Below are 15,413 nucleotides of genomic sequence, written 5' to 3' on the forward strand. Positions count from 1 at the left end.
CTGCAGTGGTTAGCGCTGAGGAGGTTCCTGGTTTGAATCCCCGTCTGACAGGAGTCTCTCTGTGTGGAGTTTGCATGTTCCCCCCGTGCATGCAGAGTCTCTCCGGGTACTCCGGCTTCCTCCCCCAGTCCAAAGACATTCTCGTTAGGTTAACTGGTGACTCTAAAATTGACCGTAGGTGTGAATGTGAGTGTGGCTGGTTGTCTGTCTCTCTATGTCAGCCCTGTGATTGGCTGACTAACACTCCAGGGTGCAAAGCCGCCCCACCCAATAACACCCCCAGTACCACAGACTGTAAATACGCATGGACGAAGCCTGAGTGACATCAAAACTCTTTTTCAGCAGGGGGCTTTTGAAGCCGGTTGATGGTTGATGCCATCAGTCAACTTAACGACAGGCTAAGAGCTGAGGCGGGTTTTAAGCTAACTGTGCCACTGCGCCTGTCAATCACGTCTTATTGTGAATAACTTACCCTTCCAAAAAAAAAAACTGATGAGTTATCAAAAAATTCACCCTCCGTACAATTTATGCCAATCAGGACATGAGCTAATCAGACCTATTTTCTTTTTTTAACCAGGCTGTAAACATGTTGTAAAAACAGGATATTTTAAATGTGATGTGTCGGTGACTTCTGCAGTCAGCCTCAAGCGGACACTCCATGAGCTGCAGGATTTTGCACTTCTGCATTGGCTTCATTATTCAAAACCAGAGGTTGCCGCTTGCCCAGTACACATGCACTGATGGGGAATTAATTTACTGAGTATGTCCACGGAAGGTGGTGATATGCCCCCTTTTAGCTAGTTACTGTTACACCTTCTTCCTGTTGAGCTTGCTAACTAGCACCCTAGTCAAAGGGTGAAAACATGGACATCAGTCTGCCATCGGGCCGGAGATACAGAACCCTGACCTGGAAGAGGGCACGCTTCAAAAAGAGCTCAGCGATTGAAGCTCTAAAAAAGCTGCCACGCTGACTGGCCCCTTCTTTGTTATATGTTTTCTTCATGTGTACCAACTGTGCAAAGCTGTGAGAACACATTTCCCCCTGGGGGACAATGAAGTATTGTATTTTACAAACTCTACAGTTTACTTCTGGTACAAATGTGATGCACGCTATCCCTCTAGCTTATGGTGATATTCAAAGGCAGATGACAACTCGACTGCTGCTATGCTACACATTTACACTGTTGAACTTCCTGATCAAAGCCCGGTGTGGGAACTGTGGAGCGTGTGTCTAAAGAGCAACAAATACATTGGAAACGCTTCAGACGGCGTCCCGTCCTTTGCTCTCTGAGGGTAAGAGACATAATCGTAACTTTTGCATCTTTAAGAGGCACAAAAGTTTGCTGACCTGTGAATTTGAATGGACCATTGCTGCTCGCTCTCTCTCTCTCTCTCTCTCTCACTTGAGGCAGCTTTTGGTTGAAAATATGACTTAAGACTTGAAGATCGATCTTTAAAGTAATTGAGATTTTATGATTTTAAAATAACTCAAAGTTTCAAAAATGCTGATGTAGCTTACATTAGAAATGTGGACAGACACACATTGAAACCGAGGTTAATCGATGCCTTGAGCAGGACTGTGACGGGGAGGTCATGTTGCAAAAAACGTGCCCGCCTTTAAAGAGCAAATGCATGTTGTACATCAGTAACCCTCAAACTGTGACAAGTTTTAAAAATGCAAAGAATGGATGCCTCTCCTTCTCCTGCAAAAAGCATACTTGAACAAGAAGAGGGTGACTGTGCAGAGTTGGAGTTCTTATCTTTGTATGATCCTGAAACATGTTTGAGTCCTCTCCGTTTATCTGTTTTCATCACTGATACAGACGCACAAACTCACCCGATAGTAAACAAACAGACAGCAGCCCATCATCCAGATCAGATCTGCTCCTCAAACACAACAAAGCGACACTGCAAATAATCATCTGATGCTCCCTCTTCTCCTCCTTATCTTCTCCTCCTCTTCTTCTTCTTCTTCTCCACGAGGTTACTTTGGTTTTACTCCAAAGTCACATCAGCTGTCCTGTCTCTCCTCCTTCACAGTCACATTGCAACAGTCTTCCTCCTCCTTTATCCTCCTCTCTTTTTTCTAAACTCCACACCGTGCTCTCCTCCTCGTCTTCTTCTTCTCTTCCTCCTCCAGTTTCAGTCAGACTCTTTTGCTCCCTTCTTTTCTTCTTCTCCTGTTTTCCACCTTGACCTGACCGCTGCCCTCCTCTCTTGTCCTCCTCCTCTGTCACAGTCTTAACCTCCTCAGCTTCCCCTCCTATCTGAGTGGATCTACAGACCCTCAGGAAGAGGAACCTTCACAATGTGTGTGTGTGTGTGTGTGTGTGTGTGTCCACTCAGTTCCCATTGGACAAACAGGAAGTGACGGTCGTCGGAGGAAACAGGCCGTCTATTATTAGGAGCTGCAGGACAGGAGACACGGAGACACCAGCGCTAAAAACACACAGAGATCATAAACTCTGGTTTTATAAAATCTATTTCAGTCAGGTAATAAGGAAACACGCTCTCTGTTGAAAGAACATTTTCTACTACCAGAGTGTTGTTTCTTCATCTTATTATCATCGTGATAATTTTAGATCCCTTATGGTCCTGGGTTCTCCAGAGGTCCAACACTTTGGTCCAGAAAAATCTAAAGTCTGAACCAGTGCTTCACTTAAAGCACTTGTATGTGTCATGTTCAGCCTTCGCCCCTCCCTGATGAAAGTTATTGTGTTATTAAATCAACCTCTGAAATGACTGTTTAAAGGTGGGAAAGAAACATATTGTTGATTTAAACTCTGAGATAATGGGAGATTATTCTCCACGTTATACTATACATGAAATGATATCTTTATAAAGTTTTCTTTGATTAATATGACTCGGGTTCTTACCCCTCTGAGGGACCAGCTGTCAGGAGAGAGAGGGAAGGAGGACGATTTCTTCTGCAGGCTCCACCTGAAGGACGGTGAGAGAGAGAGAGAGAGAGAGAGAGAGGAGAGAGGAGAGAGAGAGGAGAGAGAGAGAGGATTAATCCACCACTTCTTCTTTTAACTCGCCTATGACCTTTATTTTACTCGACATTGACCTTCTTTTTGTTCTTTTGCTTTTACATTTTGTAATCGTCTTTTGTTTGAATTTTGTAGATTCCTCTCTTCTTAGTCCGACTGTTTGTTGGTGCTTATTCTGTTGTATTTCTGTCTTTGCTTTTTCCGTCTAAACACTTTGTAAACATCTGTTGTTGTTTTTTTTGGGCCTTCTTGCCTCAATTGGAAAGGGGAGTCGAAAAGAGACATGAAACGCCGGCAGGAGACCGTGGGGGACAGCAGGCAGCAAAGCCAGTGTTTTTATATTGGGCGGGCCCCCCCCCCAATATAATGGTAGGGGAAACGCTGAAAGCTATATAAATAAAAGTTATAATTATAATTACAAACATTGTTGTAATTTTCTATAGGTTGTTTAAAGAATTTGCACTGGATAAAAATATCTAAATATTTGTTACAGCGGTCTTTACACCGACTGCTGACGCATGAAAATATCCAAATTTCTTCCATAAAATAACGAAGTGTCTCTAATATATGAATATTCAAAGGATGACTTCATGTAAAGTAGAAATGATTTCAGTAAAGATATCAGCGTGAGTATTCATAGAAGTAGAATTTTAAGTGTGATAACAATCCATTTATATATCACAGGGATTAAGGTTTGACCACAGCTCCCCCTGCTGGTATCTGCTGGTCAGCGCATGCAAACTGTAAACAAACAGTGTGCAGGGTCGTTCATATCATGACTGTCTGAAGGTTTTCTAATGTTGAAAATTTAGTGAAAAGAGACAGAAAGAAAGAAACATGAATACCAATGAGCTCCATCTTCAGTCATTCACAAACACTTTTCATCATCGCACCCAGGAGACTGTCTATATCTATACAGTTTCATTTCTGTGTCCACATGTAAAAATGTGGGACGTCGGATGGAAGTATGGAAACTGTCACACTGTTGGTCACGCTCTTTAAAAACAAAATTAAAACATTTTTATAATTGATCTCAAACATTGGCTGCAAAAAGTTCAGAATAACAACTTGAAAAAACTGAAAATACTAACAAGACAATTTTTAACAGGAAGCAAACAGGAAGTAATACTGTAACATGAAACTTCCACATTTGTGACGTCTGGTGTAGTTTTTTTTTTCACCCTTAAGTTTACCTGGAATTCCTCTCAGAAGAATTTACTTTGCAGTGAAAAACAAATGTTTTAAGGTGGGACCCCAATACTCCAGGTCCCTCTAGAGGTCCCATGCCCGACTTAGGGTATCAGTAGCCTAGTAGTGATATTGCACGCCCCATACAGAGGCTATAGTCCTTGAAGGGGGCGGCCCAGGCTTCAACTTCGACCCTGGGAACTTTCCCCAATGTCATTCCCCTTTCTCTCATCTCAGTTTCCCACTTTCCTTTTCTCTGATTAAAGGAATAAAACCCTCAAAACAATCTTCAAATAAAGGAGGGGAAATGCTAATTTGACATTTATAAGGAAACCTCAGTAAGCTCCAGTAAGTCCAAGTGATGCTAACAAACTCTGCAGAGTAATGTCTACCTGCATTATGTGAAGGCTTTAATTAACACCAAAGACTCTGCCCTCCCTTTAAAGGTATTTAAGTGACTCTCGCTTATTACATGTTGGGTATGTTGGCTGTAAATAAAACAACGTCAGGGAATTCTTTGTACTTTTAAAAACACTGCTGACAGGTTGATCCGCCCGAGCAGGTGCAATCAAATCAACAGGAGGGAGAGAAAGTGTCGATCAAACACCGATTATCTACGTCTGCACTGAGAGGAGATCTGAGTGTGTCTTTATGTAATCATGATTTTACATACCACATATTTATTTTTGCATTTCACCTGCACAAATCTTTAAAGGCAGAGTCTGCAGCTTTTTCCTGAAAGATAAAATACAGACTTTATACAAAAGTAAAGCTGCTCACTCATCCCTTCTGGGCTTCCATACATGTGTGCTGGGGACTGTGTCTGCAGAGACCCTGTGCTCTGACTGGATTTTCACATGTTGGTTTGTTTTGGTCGACCCGGGACGTTTCTAGGCGGGGAGCTGGTGAGTTTCCTCCAGCCTATGACAGCGTTTAGAAGTGGTTACAGTTCAGCGATTTGACGCGATTCAAACTTGCGGATATCACGAATGTAGAAAAGAAAATATATACCAAGCGGGTTGTCGTTCCGGAGTTGGCCTGCAGGTGCCAAACACCGACGGTTAGCTTGTCGACGTCACAGGCGCTCTTTTCCAAATGTATGATAATACCTGTATTTTTGCCGCCTATGGATAATGTCTTGTACCCACATCCTCTTTGCACCCGGTCTGATCAGCTGATCTGAAAATGATCAAAAAAAAAGAAGTAGTGGAGCAGTGTCGGTCATACAGCGGCTGTTTTCAACAGACTGTTGTCATAGAGACAGGACGGACGTGCAGCGCCTGAGGCACATTGGCTCTTTGCTTTTTGTCTTTATTTTGTTTTTATTTCCTGTCATGTGATGTCCTCGTCGTCTTCTTCTTCTCTGTTTTTATATTGTTGTCATCATCTTGTTGACTGTATTACCTTACAGCTTTAACCACCTTCTGTTGTTTCTTTCTTATCACTAGTATTTACATTGACATTATTTATGTACTCTCTATTGTCTATTGTTGTTATTAAGCTATAGACGTTGCCTAGCAACCGGTTTTTATCATTCTCAAGAACATTCCCTGATGGAGCGTTAAATGTGAAACGGGTTTAAAACTAGCAAGCCACGAGAATTTATGACAATTTATTGAAGGATTTATGGATTTATGGTGTAAAAAAAACCTTACATGTTCTGTTTCCTGACCTCCGTGACCTTGTAGGAAACACACACACACACACACACACACACACACACAAGCACACACCAAATACACACACACACACACACACTCACACACACAAGCACACACCAAATACACACACACACACACACACACACACACACACACAAACCTCACGATCTCTACAGAGTTCAATTTTCCTGCATATAAAGGTAGCTTCAGGACACTTATTTTACAATGAGTGTTGGATTCTACCACGGTAATATGCTATCATACGCTAACACAAGCTAACTAGCTAACACGCTAACACAAACCAGAAACTTACGAGAAACTTGTCTTGCATTATTGGACTGATCAGAGCTTTTGTAGTCTTTTTAGTGTGTGTGTGTATATACGTGTGTATATGTGTGTATGTGTGTGTGTGTGTATGTGTGTGTGTGTGTGTGTGTGTGTTCTAGATTACATGTATTAAGTGTGTGTGTGTGTGTGTGTGTGTTTAAGTGTGTGAGTCATTCGTTCCTGGGAGTTGCAGGGCTTTTTCCAACAGCAAAAAGTGATCCCACCCTGGATGCTGCACACCCACCCACCCACCCATCCACACATCCACGCAATAAGACACACACACACACACACACACACACACACACACACACACACACACACACACACACACACACACACACACACACACACACACACACACACACACACACACACACACACACACACACACACACACACACACACACACACACACACACACACACACACACACACACGTTATAATCCAGTTCAGAGGTGTGTTTGGCTGCAGGCTCGTCTCTCTCTCTGTTGAATCTTTCGCTCCTCATCTGTTTTTAATCTTTTTCTCACTGAACAGTTTTCAGACTTAAAGAGGAATGAGCTTCTTGTGAAGAGCTTAGCTTTACTCAAACTAACAAAAAGTTCCCAAAAAATCCCAAAACTTTATGAGACATTTAAGAATTAAGGCAGACTGCTAAAGCCATGAGTCCCCATTAAGTCCCAAACGACAATGACCATTTTTACAGCAGAAATCAACATGTTTACAGCTGGTTCAAATAAGAGGGTTTGGTTTCAATAGCTCATTTCTGTATTTGTTTGGGGTCACATGTTTTATTACTCATCTGTTTTGATTATTTCATTTAATTTGTGTTATTTTGTTCTGTTTAAGCAGAACATTGCAGAGGCTTCCCCTCCTCTCACACAGGCCCAAAGAACAAAAAGGAGCAGGACGAGGAGAAACGTGTAACCTGCCCGCTGTAAGACTTTGAGTTATGCATACATTTTAATAATCAGGTGCGTGGTTAAGTTGAACAACAGTTACTGCCAGTTGCCACAGATTCTGCATCAAATTCAGTCTGTCCCGCGCTGCGTACTCCAGAGCTGATCGCGCCCTCTCTAGTTAATGCCTGTGTTTACACTGCAGGTACCTCGGTCCGTCTCCAGTGCATGGCTGCGACGCCACTCTGCTCTGCTCTGTCCAAATGCGCGCCAAGTAGCCTTCCTGTTAGGTGCATTGTAGCTGTTTGTCAGGAGGATTAAGGGTGTTTTCACATTAGGGACCCGAGCCCGGATCCGAGTCACCCCAAAGTCAGATTTATCACAAAAGTACTCTACTCAGGAACTGTGCCTGAGTCTGTTTGACACGTTTCATGTGTACTCGAGTACGGTCCGCGGGAGATGTGAACGCAACCGTGCTAAAACAAGGAAGTGTGCCGCTGAATGATATAATTCTAAATGGCTTCTATTGCTCCAATAACCGTCGTATCTGCACAGCACGGGCCTGTTTCATCCTCTGAGCTGAACATGTGGAAGTAGGAAGAGGACCGTTTTTGGCGCCTCAGAAATAACCAAAACATCCAGTTAGCAGGATGGACTCAGTCCGGGAGTGGTTGCCATGTTTGCTGCTTCTTCTTTCTGGCGGGTTTGCAAACCAACCATGTGGATACTGTCCCCTGCTGTATCAAACTGTGCACATACACGAGTGCACTCGGGTATGGAAGTTACTAAAATGAATGCAGACCAGCGGGGGGGGGGGGGGGTCTCACCTCTGGCTCACCGCAGCTCCATCTCTTTGTCCTTTTTTGTAGAGTGACCATTAATTGAGAATATCCAATATGGCGTCCGCCATTGTTGGGCTTCAAAAAGCCTCTTCAGAAACAAATGGGTTACGTCTCTGAGACTACGTCCATTTTTATAGGTTTGACCTTGAAAAAGAATGATGCCAAATTATAGCACTCGAGAGGGTTCACAAAAACAGGACGGACGAGCGTACAGACGGCCAGGCAACAAAACTAGAACATTTAGAATAACAGCAGGTGTGACGTGAAAAGGCTCAGAAAAATGTAAAGTTAGAAAATGTATTGTTCCACTATCATAAGCAAAGTTTCCTGTTTAATGACAGTAAGTGTTTTTTCAATCTGCAGTGTCAGAGTTAAACTGAACTGATGCTCAAAACATTCTGAGACAACGAGAAACAAAAACTGAAATCTTCTCTTATTATTTAGGAGCAAAGAACAAGGACAGACAGCTGATCAGAGGTCAATAATCTGACTCTCAGTCTGTGTTATCTTCAGGCAGGTGGGATGAGAACATTTCCTGCTGTGGAAAAATCTGAACATGAAGTGAGGTCGTTTTTCAGGAAACAGACGAGGAAACGCTGACCTGCTCGGACTCTCAGTGTATCTTTTATCTTCTTCTAAAAACTGAAACGACACCTCTTAAAAATAAAACAACAATTTATAAAAAATTATTCCTCACCAACTTGCAGAAGCTCTAAGAGGACATGCATCCACACAATTTATTTAACTCCATTTTCCTCTGATTGCGTAGCGACGACTTCTTCTATATCATTATCTTGAAACATCAAAGCGGGTTGTCTCTGATAACAAGATGATTTCTGTCGTTTTCTAAAGATCTCAAGAAATTAACTAATTATCACAGGATACTGTTTTTATAACTTTTTTTTTTCTTGTTAAGCCTACAGGCTGCTGACATTAGCACTATGCTAATCACACACACACACACACACACACACACACACACACACACACACACACACACACACACACACACACACACACACACACACACACACACACACACACACACACACACACACACACACACACACACACACACACACACACACACACACACACACACACACACACACACACACACACACACACACACACACACACACACCTCGTGAACCTGCAGGGCAGCATACTGCAGATACAAACACGACGATCAGGCTGAGAACAAACGTCATCAGAACAAACTTCTTCTTTGTTCCTTGACAGCAGCAGAACGACATTCCTCCAAACATCCACACCGAGTCTGTGCTCACGTCGACAACACGCTGCTCATGCTTTTACTCACAGTCTTTAATTAATGAATATATTTAGCTTTATCTAATGACTCAGCGTTGTTAGCATTGTGTTAGCATAAACAAGCTAACAGAGTGATAAGTCATTTAGTATTTGAATGTCTTGTCTTTACAATCAGGGAGCTACAGAGGAGGAGCTTCTTCTCTTAATGACAGGTATTTATAGAAGCTACACAAAGGATGTGAAGATTCAAACTCAAACACTGGATGCAAATTTGTATCCACCCCAGAAATGAGCAATCAAATACCTAAAATAATCCCTCTTTGTTGTTATTAACATACAGATGTTATTCTGATTCAGCTCCATTTAAAGTTGCTCAAAGACAATAAATAAAGCTGATAGTCTAACTCTTCTAAAGGCCCTGACACACCAAGGAGATTGTCGTTTTTTTTCTGGCCGACTTGACATGTTGAATCAGCGGTCTGTGAGAGGAATCTCTCTGATTGGATGTTAGGAGGTTTCATTCATCTCCAGCTCTCGACTCAGGTTCAGTAAAGCCCCCTTGAGCATGCTGCTGTAGTATCCATGCTTTCACCCATTAGTGCAGGTTTCTCCTCATTTGTCTCCTCCGCCTCTTCTTTTCTTTTTCCACTGAAAGACCAAGAGCTGACAACGCCAGCGCCTTTTTCAACTTTTTATCAGACATTATTCTCCATTAGTAGGCTACCTATAATACGAGTGGTGAGCGACAGCCGTGTGAAAATGATCGTCTCGTATCAGAACAACGGACTACCGCCGCCTGCTGGCATGTCGAGTTATTTCCTCTCACGCATGTGCAGAACGTACGTGGTGGTTGCACATCAAAGAACGCCCGAGCTGTTGGGGGTTGCTCAAGGTCACAGTCACAGTTCCTCCTTTCAAACTGAATTTTTTTTATGTGTTACCAAAGTGTTTCTGTACGATTATGTAACCAGAGGTGTAATTACGATGTATGTATGACTTTCTGTTCCCTCCCTCTGGGACTCACTCCCATTTCACATATTCAAACTGATCCATCCACATTCAAATCATGACTCAAGACTCACCTTTCCAAACAAGCTTTTAAAGAGTGACCTCGCTGTGTGTTCTTTAAATGTGTGGTTTATATGTTGTTGGTTATGACCTGTGTGTAATGTCACTATGTCTGATGGTTTATTCCTTTCGTCTTTATCTTTTTTTCTTAATAAAATGTATTATGATTATTAAGTAGTGTTGTAGAACGAAATCTGTCTTTTTAAAGGTCTCGGCCTCGTCTCGGAATCAAGAGCTTTTTTTACTCGGTCTTGTCTCGGTCTCAGACTGGGCGGACTCCAGCTTTTAAATTAAGACCGGCCAAGACCACCACTGATTGGCTATTTCTCCTCGTCATTACTGCGATTAGAAGGAAAACACCTCTTTCTAAAAGAACAAAAAATCCTCGACTATGACACAATAATTCAGAGCATTTATTGGTCCAATAGGTGGGCGTTACTCACATGAGAAACAAGAACACTGCAGCACAAGACGAATAAAAATGATTAACATGCTTGGGACTCTGATGGCCTAGCGGTTAGGTAGCGCCCCATGAACGGAGGCTATATTCCACCAAGCACGTGGCCCGGGTTCATGTCTGGCCTGTGGCTCCCTCTATAGCTCTCTCTGTTTTCTACTCTATCCACTGTCCTATAATAGAGGCTAAAGGCTCACAAATTAATCATCAACATGCAAAACTGATGATAAAACATGCTAAACATGAGACGACGATGACGGTACAGCCTGACGTAACATCGCAATCTGCAGGGATGTTCACTCTGCTTTCTCTTCTTAGCCTCAGCCGTCTTCTTCCTGCGTCTAGCCTCTGTCGTTTTATCAAACAGTACAGAGACGTGCTAACTGGCTAAGACCATAAAGTGGTACACACCTCTCTCTGCAGAACTGCGGCCCACTGACAAACTTACAAAGTGCTATCATCAGGCGGGGTGATCTGTGGACATGGGACAGACACTATTCTACCTGTTGAAAGTTTTTATACTTCTAGATCCAGAGACGCACTGACTGGGAAAATCAGGGCTGATACTGATACCGATGTTTGTTTCATGACTTCTTTTGGTGTACGACTCCCTCTATTCCGCCAATTTCTCTCCTGTTTAACATTAAAGTAAGTCAGAGTTTATTCAACGGCTGACTTAAGGGTAGTCAAGACCAAGATATTACCCGATACCAGAGAGCTCAGAGACTGAGACAAGACCAAGACATTTAGGGATCGAGAAGGAGACAAGACCAAGACATTTAGGGATCGAGAAGGAGACAAGACCAAGACATTTAGGGATCAAGAAGGAGACAAGACCAAGACCAAGACATTTAGGGATCGAGAAGGAGACAATACCAAGACCAAGACATTTAGGGATCGAGAAGGAGACAAGACCAAGACCAAGACATTTAGGGATCGAGAAGGAGACAAGACCAAGACCGAGACATTTAGGGATCGAGAAGGAGACAAGACCAAGACCAAGACATTTAGGGATCGAGAGGGAGACAAGACCAAGACATTTAGGGATCGAGAAGGAGACAAGACCAAGACATTTAGGGATCGAGAAGGAGACAAGACCAAGACATTTAGGGATCGAGAAGGAGACAAGACCAAGACATTTAGGGATCAAGAAGGAGACAAGACCAAGACCAAGACATTTAGGGATCAAGAAGGAGACAAGACCAAGACCAAGACCAAGACATTTAGGGATCGAGAAGGAGACAAGACCAAGACATTTACGGATTGAGAAGGAGACAATACCAAGACCAAGACATTTAGGGATCGAGAGGGAGACAAGACCAAGACATTTAGGGATCGAGAAGGAGACAAGACCAAGACATTTAGGGATCGAGAAGGAGACAAGACCAAGACCAAGACATTTAGGGATCGAGAAGGAGACAAGACCAAGACATTTAGGGATCAAGAAGGAGACAAGACCAAGACCAAGACATTTAGGGATCAAGAAGGAGACAAGACCAAGACCAAGACATTTAGGGATCAAGAAGGAGACAAGACCAAGACCAAGACATTTAGGGATCGAGAAGGAGACAAGACCAAGACATTTAGGGATCGAGAAGGAGACAAGACCAAGACCAAGACATTTAGGGATCGAGAAGGAGACAAGACCAAGACCAAGACATTTAGGGATCGAGAAGGAGACAAGACCAAGACATTTAGGGATCAAGAAGGAGACAAGACCAAGACCAAGACATTTAGGGATCAAGAAGGAGACAAGACCAAGACCAAGACATTTAGGGATCGAGAAGGAGACAAGACCAAGACCAAGACATTTAGGGATCAAGAAGGAGACAAGACCAAGACCAAGACATTTAGGGATCGAGAAGGAGACAAGACCAAGACATTTAGGGATTGAGAAGGAGACAAGACCAAGACATTTAGGGATCGAGAAGGAGACAAGACCAAGACCAAGACATTTAGGGATCAAGAAGGAGACAAGACCAAGACCAAGACATTTAGGGATCGAGAAGGAGACAAGACCAAGACCAAGACCAAGACATTTAGGGATCGAGAAGGAGACAAGACCAAGACATTTAGGGATCGAGAAGGAGACATGATAGTTTTTTTTAGAAAGGGCTGTTTTCCCATCACAATAATGATTTGAAATAGCAGAACATGGTGGTCTTGACTGGTCTTGATTTAAAATCTGGAATACCCCTATTCTGAGACCGAGACAAGACCGAGACGAGACCTTAAAAAAGTGGTCTGGCGACCGGTCTCGAGGCCAAGACTGAGTTCTTGTACTACAACACTATCACTCAGGTAAATGAACTTTGCTTTTCCACGGCTGCTTACATGTAATCAGTGGCTCTGATAGATTACACAACAGGACTACTACACTGTGACATTAATGAGTAGGCTACTTTCATGAGTATTATTGTGACAATAAGTATCCTAAACATTTTACTGACAATTCTCCTACTTATATACTTTAACAAAAGTAAAGAATCTGAGCTCTAACCTCTTCAGAGCTTCAGTAAAAACCACAAATAAACCAGATTTTTCACAGCAAACTGTCATGATTGTAAACTGTTTACTGAGAACCATGTGTGTGTGTGTGTGTGTGTGTGTGTGTGTGTGTGTGTGTGTGTGTGTGTGTGTTTGCAGACTATATAGTCACTCTCAGGCAAACTTGTGACTCACAGGCAGTCATAAAAACCTCTTTTCTTTCAGACTTTTCTCTCTCTCTCTTTAGCGGACGGACAGTTTCAGGGTTTCTGAACTGCTGATCTTTCACAGTGATTTTAAAGATTCCCACACAGATTGTCATTTTATGATGAAACAGACAGACAGGCAGAGAGAGAGAGAGAGACAGACAGGCGGTGTGAAGGTTCACTCCCTGTCTGTCCTCCTCACATTCTTCTCTCACACTCACAAAAAACGCCCATTATTCTGCAGATTTTTGTATTTTTCTTTGATAAAGACCTCACAGAAAGTGTCTTTGTCAATGCACCTGCTCACCTTGATCCCCGTTGACATCCATCACCTGTCTGCATCGGGCTGCAGCTCCTCCCAAAGATCCAGATCTGATCCACAAGATTAAAAAAACAAAACACTGAGCCGAGCAGGCTTGCGGTTACTGACGCTCTTCCGGTGAGAAAACAAACAAACAAACTTTTCTTCTTCTTTAAAATCAAAAGTCAAACTTTAGTCCGAGGATTCACCTGAACAACAAACTGTGAGTCTCTGTGATTGTAAAGAAAATCCTACCTCTCATCTCAACATCAAACTCAAGTGCTTTCCGGTGGCACCTTCAAAATAAGAGCTGCCTAAATCATCGGCTACTTTCCAGATGAAATTTATGGAAAGCCAATTGGGTCATTATTCAGTTACCAAATTTATTGAATACAGTTGTCCAGAAGATATATTTTTTAAAAAAGCCTTAAAAGTTCTACTGTCAGTTAAAATCATTGAGAAATATCACTTAAATATATTTAAAACCAAAAAATTCATCCTTAATACATTGAGGTAATTCCAAGTTTTCTGATCCTTTCTTTCATCTTTTCGGTTGCCATATTATCTGACATTATTATTTACAGAAGTCTGTTTGAACTTCGGAAGACAATCAGTAATAATATATATTTAGACTAGTCTATCTTGTCAAGTTTATTTATATTAAACTGATGGCATGGTGGTCGATCAATGACAAGTGGAGCAGGAAGTTTGTGCTTTTTCGCACTAATTTTCAGATGTGTAAATTGAATCAACCAAGTTCTTGACCATTTATCTCAAGGCACTTAAGGTAATCATATTTTGCCTTGAGTGTTTTATGATAATATATATATATATATATGTAAGTATAACTTTATCCTGACTGTCTGCTTGTTGGGATGCAGTTCTTTACAACTGAAATAAAAACAAACTTTTGCGAACAACACAAGTAATTTTTTTTTATCTGTATTGACTATAAAGTTGACTTTAAAAAAGTGTTTTGAATTGTTTTTTTAAAAAGCAGGAGAGAAGAGGTGAATAATGGCCTGATAGGCTCTCCATACAGAGACCAGTGGTGGTTTTGATGTTTAGATGTTTAACTTCAGTAAAATAATCCATATTAGACTCTCAGAATTCAACATTACGAGTTCAGTCCACTATCAAATATTTCCTTCTGTAACTGAATACAAATAAAAAAATACTTGAGACACAAAAAAAAAATTAAACTTGAGTACCCGTCATCTCCAAACTCAGTACAGGAAACTTGATTATTAGTTATCAGATTAATTATGAGTTGAAGCTGATAAATGTTGAGTTGTGTTTTATTCCGGAGGTACCGAGGCTGTCTGAGTGTGATCCTTTGAGCTCGGCTGTCTGTTAGTTTAAGAGCAGGGTGTTGTTTTAATCATTTCTGCTTCACCGCTCAGACACTACAGAGCTGTCTGCTGGGTTTTATGTCACTGTGTGTGTGTGTGTGTGTGTGTGTGTGTGTGTGTGTATGTGTGTGTGCTGAGCTGTAAGAAACTCAAACCTCTCAGTCAGCTTTAAGTTAAATTTTATTCTAATAAAAGTGTTCTCTGCTCACATTCGTTATCATCGTTTAATCATTAAAGACAACTTTACAACACGCTACAAACTTAAAAAAATAGGAGTTCTTTTTAGCTGCACTGTTTTTTATTCGTCTTTGAATGTATAAAAGTAAAAAAAATGTTCAATACATTTCAATTCCCAT

At 41.8% G+C, this 15,413-nt stretch overlaps 1 protein-coding gene across 2 annotated transcripts in view; it reads right to left on the reverse strand.

The window, feature by feature from the left end:
• The window catches only part of arhgef3 (Rho guanine nucleotide exchange factor (GEF) 3), a 34,361-nt gene extending 20,378 nt beyond the window's left edge, over positions 1 to 13,983 (reverse strand). Inside the window, exons 1-2 of one of the 2 annotated variants that reach the window (XM_061041305.1) lie at positions 13,712 to 13,983; positions 2,877 to 2,940 (exon numbers count right to left, since the gene is read on the reverse strand). In XM_061041305.1, the coding sequence (XP_060897288.1) occupies positions 2,877 to 2,940; positions 13,712 to 13,746 (99 nt within the window). In that variant the 5' untranslated portion in view covers positions 13,747 to 13,983. Of the gene's footprint in view, positions 1 to 1,837; positions 2,448 to 2,876; positions 2,941 to 13,711 lie in introns of those variants that run through there. The other variant, XM_061041308.1, reaches the window with a different exon arrangement.
• Positions 13,984 to 15,413: the final 1,430 nt, after the last annotated feature.

This window comes from Labrus mixtus, chromosome 7 (genome assembly GCF_963584025.1).
Source record: "Labrus mixtus chromosome 7, fLabMix1.1, whole genome shotgun sequence".
Lineage (NCBI taxonomy): Eukaryota > Metazoa > Chordata > Actinopteri > Labriformes > Labridae > Labrus > Labrus mixtus.